The 8,150-nt window shown below is 46.5% G+C and overlaps 1 protein-coding gene across 1 annotated transcript; it reads left to right on the top strand.

Moving 5' to 3' along the window:
- Positions 1-2: 2 nt before the first annotated feature.
- Positions 3-7,880, top strand: TIMMDC1 (translocase of inner mitochondrial membrane domain containing 1; the record flags this gene model as incomplete). The annotated part of the gene is made up of 7 exons (XM_057389917.1): positions 3-85; positions 227-392; positions 1,696-1,784; positions 3,841-3,908; positions 4,768-4,846; positions 5,826-5,936; positions 6,329-7,880. Coding segments are annotated over 7 exons (696 nt in total), but the record flags the coding sequence as incomplete, so codon positions are not given.
- Positions 7,881-8,150: the final 270 nt, after the last annotated feature.

Genomic DNA, 8,150 nt, shown 5'->3' on the forward strand with positions numbered 1-8,150 from the left:
TTCCCGGCGCTCAGACGGGGTTCGGCCGCCCCGCGCCGCTGCCGCAGACGGGCTGGGAACGGCTGAGCGAGCTCTGGCGGCGAGAGTGAGCGCCGGGCCGGGCTCGGGTGGGACGGGACGGGATGGGATGGGATGGGCCGGGCGGGACTCTGCTGGGCTGGGTCGTGGCGGTCCCGCCGTGCCTCTGCCGACCGACCCCGCGCCCTTCGCCGCCCTTCCCTTGCAGCGAGCGGCAGCAGTTCCCGGAGGAGACGGTGAACATCGTCAAGGCGGCGTTCACGGCGGGCGTGGTGGGCTGGCTCTACGGGGGGTTGCCCGCCTTCGTCAGCGCCCGCAAGGCCTACATCGAGCGCAGCCACGGCGAGCTCTTCCAGAACCGCGCCGATGCCGTGGTACGAGCCCCGGGAGCCCCGCGGTGCCGGGCAATGCACGGGGGGAGCGCTGGGACCCGCAGCGCCCCGGGAGGCCTCGGCCTTGGCAARCCGCCGGGTGTGGAAGCCGCCCTTGGAGCCGCGGGCTGGGGGACACCAGAGTCCGTAGGAGGCCGGGTGGCCTCGTGTTTGTAGGACAYGTGTGTGTGCCACGCTCTGGTACTTCGTGCCAAAAGGTTTGCCGGGAGTGTGTAAATGCGTGCAGCCTGCCCGGTCAGCTGCTGCGGGCGTTAGCGGTTCCCTGAATTACACTCAGTTAGGTTAATAAAGTGTCCATCGTTACGGAAAAAGTTGGTAGCAAAGTTTAGCGCGCTGTTAAATGGCTGATTAATATGTCTCGAAAAAGCTTTCAGCTTTTAAATTTTGGTGTGCTGACAGGAGACTATATAGTGTCAAATTGGGTTTGTGCTCTTGTCTTATTAATGTGAGTCGTTTTAAGACCATTTAAAATTCTTTTAGAACTACAGCACAACAAAGAACCTTTGTCACATTTTGTAGATGTGTTCGAAGTTTTAAGGGTTTGTTATTCAATTAAAGTGTTGGTTACCTGGATTATGAGGAAGAAAACGCCATTAAAAATCTGCCCGATGTAACTTTTGCATGACTTAAAATTAGATTTGGCCCCTGTTGTAGTGACCTGCAAATTATGCCTGCCTGGCTTCAGTCTGATGGCTCTCTGGTATATCTGCACCCAGGCTTGTAACCTACACCACAAGCACTGGAAAAGAAAATTTATTTACTCTCATGGTTATAAATCCAACATTTTTAATTTTTGTGGAGCTTCTGTTTATGACATATTTTAAAAATCCTTTTCAAACTAGTAAGTGCCAGCGTCAAACTGCAGAGACTGATGGTATCTTAACATTTAATGTAAATGGTTATTATTTAGTCACTATTATTTATTGATGGTTATTATTTATTAATACTAATGAACTTGGAATAATGAAGTAGTTTTTAGTTTTTCCCCCTTCTCCTCTGCTGCTTTCCTGTACGGTCCTCAGAAAGCCCTCCTACTTCACCCAGATGTCTTTCAGCAGCAGGATTAGAAGGACCAATAGATATTCCAAGCTGGAATTGATTMTTGGTTTTCCTGTTGGTGGCTGGGAGTAGCTTTCCCTCTGAAGCTGGCTGATTTGTTCCCTTAGAGTCAGGATGTCAGTCCCAAGGGACATCAGTCCCACAACCTGTCATGCTTGCAGGGGGCTGGTGGTGCTGGCAGGAGGACGGGGCTGTGACCTGTGACATGTCCCCTCTGTCCCCTCAGCAATCCGCACACCGTGCTGGTCTCCGGAGTTTCATCCGCTACGGCTGGCGCTGGAGCTGGAGGGTCACGGCTTTCACCACCGTATTCAAGTAAGTGYTTCCCATTGGCAGTGGGAACAGAGCTGCCATGTGCTTGTGCCCATCCTTCAGCCAGGAGCCCTTCATGCCAGCAGTGCCCAAGGCTCCGGTAATTGACTAAAGCTCCCGGTGTTGCCTTAAYGTGAATCTGGTTGATTCACACATTAAGAGAGTTGAACCTTTTAGAATTGTCCCAGAATTCACATCTTCTAATGAGCTAACACAAACCCTAAAAGTGGAAAAGCCCTGTTCATACATCTAGTTCCTGCTGGTACTGACTTGAACACTGTTCTTCCCTTTCTTGACAGCTTCTTTCTGCTTTTGCTTCATCTCTTTTTGTCCGTGTTTCTCTGAGGGAGTGTTACAGTGTGTTGGCAGTTTCTGGAAGTGCTTTCTAACCCGCACTGATTTTTCTCTTTCTATGTCTCATTACTCCTAGTTTGTACACACTGGTGTTACAGTTGTCACTACTCGTAGTTTGTATACGCTGGTGTACTTTGTTCTTGTCCTCAAACACTTGCAGAGGATCAGCCTTTTCTTGAGTAGTTGCTGAGTATCAGACCTACCAGTTYTATATACCACTTTAGGCCTTCAGGATTTTTCTTACACCCACTAAATCAATGCAGAGATGGTGTTCCACTTCCCTGATTTTCTTCCTTGCGTGTTTCAGTGCATTTCTGACTATAGAACATCAAACTGAGCATGGTCTTCTCAGTAAAGCCCTTTTGAGCTAGGGATATCTCCTTCCTTGTTGTTCAAACTAGTAAATTTATGTGTTGTCCTAAACCTGCATTGACTCTCTCTGCAGATGTGTTCTGGTTAAATTCTCCTGCATTTGAGATCCCACAGTGCTGACTGGCATTATTTTATATTTCTGTCTCCCTATTTATTTTGTTCCTGTCTGAATTTCTTCCTTTCTTCTTGCTCTCTCTCCATTTCTTTAGCACCTTTTAGTTTAGTATCTGGTTTTAGATTTAGTTACTGTGTTGTTTGCTTTCTCTCCAGGAGATTTTGATTTCTTTGGGTTTCTTTGGATTTGACATGTAACCTCGTCATCTTCCACCAGGTGTCTCCCCTGCAGTTAGATCAGCACCTTTTTCGCCGACCCTTTGGAAAATGTTCTGAACAAGGATATTTGCTGCTCAGCATTGTTTCTAAAAAGCCCTTCAACTTGCTAAAAGTTGAAGGTTTAGTCCTGCAGTTGTGAAAACTTTCAAGTTTCACAATTAAAACCCAAATTGCTTTGGTTTATTTGTGTAGGGGAGGAGAGGAGGATTGCTGGTTGCTAGTCATTGTCATGCAGGAGGCTTGCTGAAATGCTGGGGAGGATGTGGCTGCTGAACTGAGAACAGAAAGTGTTTTGGGGCTTAGCTGATGTTTTTGGAGGAGATGGTTTATCTACCCTGGAGGGAAATCTGATGCCACAAGAGTAGGTGACCCTGCTGGTGTCGTGAGTGTGACTTAGCTGTTCTGCTGGGGACTGTTCATAAGGCAAGATCTAACTAACATGTGCTTCTGGGGATAAGGGTCTTGCATCAGGACTGATTAACTCAATGACAGGGCTTTTTCATTGCTCAGTTTCTTTTATTCTTGACTCTACTGTATGTTCCTAGGCACTAGAGCAGGTAGTTCAGAGAAGTTGTGSATGCMCCATCCCTGGAGGTRTTCCAGGCCGGGTTGGATGGAGCTCAAAGAAACCTGGTCCAGTGGAAGGTGCCCCTGCCCACAGTGGGGGCTTGGAACTGGATRATCTTTAACATCACTTCCAACCCAAACTGTTCTATGGTTCTGTATAATGGAAAAAAAGATCTTTGATTATAAAAAAGAAAAATAATATCCCAGATCCAGACCAGGAACTCTGATATTCCCAGCCTGTGTCTGTGCAGCTGCCTGCAGTCAAGTCACAGAAGTCACGGCTGGTATGTGTGTGCTCTGAACAGATGGGCAGCCAGGCAGTTAGAGGCAACCTGAGGGCTGGCTTAATGAAATCCAGCTTGATTTCAGGCTGTGTTTTGCTGCTTCTCTCTTTCCATGTGCAAGTGCTGACTTCTGTGCCTTACCTTTGCAGCGTGGTGAGCACAGGCCTGTCTGCGTACCGTGATAAAACCACCATCAGTAATTTTGCTGCAGCAGGAGGTAAGAATGCTGTGACCTGGGGTGCTTTTCTRCTTGTTAGCAAGGGTTGTAGCAAAAAAGCATGAGCAGGTATCCACATCCCTTGGGTTTGAGCAGCCTCTGTGCTGTTGGGTTTTGCTTCTTGTTGCATTGACTTTGCTCTGTTGTTTGCCTGCTGAGTGTTTTTATTTGTAACAGATACCAATGCACTGCTGAAAACATTGGGGAGTTTTGGGGTTATCAGTTCATCTGCAAGGTACTTGCTGGAGTATTTTGGGTAAAAAATGCTTGTGRGGGGTGAAGGCAACACTTGGTGCATAACCTGCTCTCATAAGCAGGGAAAGCATTTTTAATTTCTACTTTTGGTAACAATTCAGCACACTGCTTATGAGCTGCTCTTTTCATGCTAAGTTTTGCATGCCTGCTTTTGGCAACGGGGCTCTGGGTAAGTRATCTGCTTGTTCAGTTTTACAGGGCCTTTATTGCCCTTACAGTTGGATACACGTTTTACTGSTCTTCTCTGCCTTACATGGCAGCTACTATTATTAGCTGTTGTTGAACAGAAAAAGGGGGAGAGGGCTCGTRCTGCAGCCTAGAGAGAGCTTGGTTTTACTTTCATAGATACTTTTATGGTACAGGAAAAACTTTGGCAGTTTTTCTGAAGCAGAAAGAACTTTGTGCAGTGTTTCAGTGCAGGGACCCGTGGGGGCTSTGTGGTGGGTGAGGTTCCATCCCACTGGCCATGGCACTTGCTTTCTACTCTGTTAAAAGCAGATGTCAGCTCACGGAGAAGAGAAATGCAGCAAAGCAGTTCTCTGAGTTGGTGTGAGATGGCTATGGGATGTTGTTTCTGGTTTCAGTGGGTTTGTTCTTTTTTTAGCCTTCACAGGAGCCCTTTTCAGAATGCACTTGGGTCTTCAGGGCCTGGCAGGTGGCATCATGTTTGGAACAGCATTTGGGTGAGTTGTGAGTGCTGCCAGTGAGAGATTGAGACACTTCAAGCTACTCTTGAAGGGTTTTGGTTAGACAGTGGCTGCACACAGCAAGCCTGTATGTCATAGGAATCATAGGAGGGGCTACAGGAGCTTCCCTTCCTCTCTTGCCCTGAGGCATGTTCTGTATTTTTCTTGGGACCTCACTTTTCTTCCAGCCTTTAAACTGTTTTTCTTCTTTGTTTCTTGATTTGTTTTTGCTGCTTTCCCAGTAGTGAGAGCTCAGTGCTCTCAGAGCATCCTATTTGCTGCTGTTTGCTTATTAGAGGGGACAGCATCAGCTCCATCAAAGCTAAAATGTGGAGCAGCAGCTATTGGGAAGCACTGAGGGAGTAGCTGCATGGCTGGGCTACACAACCCAGGGCTGTAAGGTAGCACATGGTCTTTGTGTGCCCTTCTAGCAGTCCTGAATCTCCTAAAGCTCCCTGGGTCATGGAGGAACCCATGGTTCTCTCTCAGAGGCTCTGTCCTTCAGGACAATGATCTTTGACTCAGGAGAAATCTGACTTCACATGCAGATTTCTTTTCAGAGTGATGATTGGTAAATACCCTCACAAGGGAATCTAGGGATCCTACCTGAATGAGCTTTATTTGTGTTACTTGGCACCATCAGGGTGCYTGTCTGAGTTACGATAGGAATTTGATGGGGTCTTCATTGGACACCATAAATCCTTCCACCCCTTTGTCCAGTGCATGCCTGTCAATGAGTAAATTCAAAATRTGTTATCACAGGGGCGCCAGTGAGTCACAGCTGAAGAGAGGCTTTGTTTGGTGGATGATGGTAGAACAGGAGTACCTTAGTCTGTGGTGTGATGTGAGTGTTGGGGAATATGACACTCCCCTGATGTGACATCTGGCCCCTGCCTGCTCCTTTTGCTGATGCCAGTATGTTACTGCTGTTGTGTGTCCCCTGGGTGACTGGTGACTTTTCTGCCTCCTCCTCTAGGATCCCTGCAGGAGGCCTCTTAATGGCAATGTATGGCCTGGCTGGTGAGACCTTGCAGGACAAGAGGAACCGTGAGCGCAGGGAGCTGTACGAGCAGAAGCTGGCAGAGTGGTGAGGAACARCTCTGCCCCTTCCAGTCACGGGCTAGGAGGGTGGCTGGGTCTGTGTGTTCAAACATTTTAAGAAACCATGGCACACTAGGCTTTCCAAATCTCAGTTCTTCTCTTGGTTGTGGGTGTTGTTCACATACCAGTTTGAGAACTGCTGATTCAGTCTTCCCAGTATATTTTCGTTGCTGCCTTCTTTCCATCCCTGTTAAAGAGAGGGAAGAAGAAGAATAGCTAGAAGCTTTGGGGGAAAAAAGGCTGTGACACTGGTCATTTGAATTACTGAAACTCACTCACTAGTTCTAGAAGAAATTTTCAGGAGCTGGGATTCTGCAGTTCTGCCTCTGTCAGGAGGATACAGCCATAAAACTGCTTTCCACACTCTTTTCTCCTTAGGCAATCCAGGCTCAATGTGACTGAAGTCTTAGGCCAAACGGAAAACAATGCCCAGGGAAGACCAGAGACAGAGAGAAAAAGAGAATTGAAGAACTACTGAGTCTTCCCCACATGTGTTGTAAGAAGCTACRTAAGCGCTTTGATCCTGCTTGTGAAAGCCTTCAGTCAAGGGATCATGGAAGACATCTGTGAATGCAGTTGTATCCTGTAAAAAAATGTTTTGTGGAAACATAGTTCAGGGATGGATGTCACTGCACAAAATGCTTGGAAGGGCCAAACCTATTCCACCTGACAAGGTGGAAGTACAGACTTTACAGACTAGGAAGTGTCATCTAGGTTTGGCAGGGAATGAGAGCTCCAGAGCCTCATCTTGAACCCATTTCACTGCTGAAAATGTCCAAACCACGACTGATGGAGAAATACTCAAGGTAAAGGAGCCTAAGAATGGTTTGTGTTAGCTAAAGGTACCCTGATTCCAAAAGTTAATTATGCCCTGGTGAAAACTTCTCTTCTGACAGTGCCTGAAGAACTTGCTGATGGTGGGTTCTTCCTTGGTTCCTGCAGTACTTGGGGTATTTTGCAGTCAGTGTTGGGGAAGAGTGGAGGAGCTGGGAATTATGTGGAAATACCCTGAAAAATGCATGTTTTGAGTTCCTCACAGAAGTCTGAGGGGACCACAGAAAACATGACTTATTTCTGGTGGTGATGGTGGAAGAGTTGGCACTGCGGACACATTTAACAATAAAAAGGCCTCTAATTTCATTTGRAAGTTAGAAATTAGGGGATGAGGGGAAAATTTGGGGGAAATGTGGTTCAAGACACTCAATAAAGCCATCTAGCAGTGGTGACTGTGTCCATAAGCTCTTTGTGTCAGCACAGTGGGTACTTTATGTTAGTACAGCATTGGTACTAGAGAAGCATCCTGGAGTGATATTCCATGAGATGAGCTCCAAGATCCCGCCAGCAAGCAATAAAATCATCTGGTGGTGTCAGACATTCCCCTATCCAGASAGAAACAAAGGCAACAGCCAGGAGAGTGCCAGCTCTATTATTTTGATCTAGAGACAGACTGTTAGGTGAGAGCTGTTACCCATGAGTGGTTCTAGAGTTAATGGTCTACACTCAGAAGGGTGAGGTGGCCCATCACTGTTCCCCCAGAGCAGGAGGTCAGAATTCCAGTTCCATTTCTTTGTTGGAAATTTTTCTCCTACRTCCAGGCAGGGGGTTTGGGTGTTCTTCTCATAAGAAAAGGGTATTCAGTCTGTTCTGGTTGAATGCTTTTCCAGATAATTACTGTTGATTGAAATATGAACAGTCGATCCCACAGAGCGTGTTCCACCCACCCAAAGCAGATTTTTGGCACAGTTTGCTTTCAAGAAGGTGTTGTGTTTTCTGACTTCTGAAATGAGCATTTAATTTTTAAACACCCCAGTGTAGCTCATTTTTCCATTGAAAAAATGCAAGTATTTCAGGGTTGTCATCAACCAGCTCTGATTTTCCTTTTCTGTATGTAAATGAAAGATCTGAATAAGCAAAGATACGGATATTTCTTTCCCTTTTCCTGTTTTTTTTCTTTCCCTCTGCATGGGTTGGTGACAGTAATGGTGTTGTCCTCTGCCCCCTCAAAGAAGAAAATAGGCCTTTCCAAGTGACAATTTTGCCATTGTGCTTACACAGCAATGTCTTATCTTCTTCTTTTTTATCTTCTTTCTCTTTGCTATTACATCCCCACCCAATATCCCACACTCTTATCTGTACAGCAGCTCTGATGACATTTAGCTGTGTCATTGCTCTGTATCTATTCCTATTTGGTGGTATTTGA

Source organism: Malurus melanocephalus, unplaced genomic scaffold, assembly GCF_030028575.1.
Source record: "Malurus melanocephalus ecotype Western Australia unplaced genomic scaffold, MMel_1.1 scaffold_21, whole genome shotgun sequence".
Classification (NCBI taxonomy): domain Eukaryota; kingdom Metazoa; phylum Chordata; class Aves; order Passeriformes; family Maluridae; genus Malurus; species Malurus melanocephalus.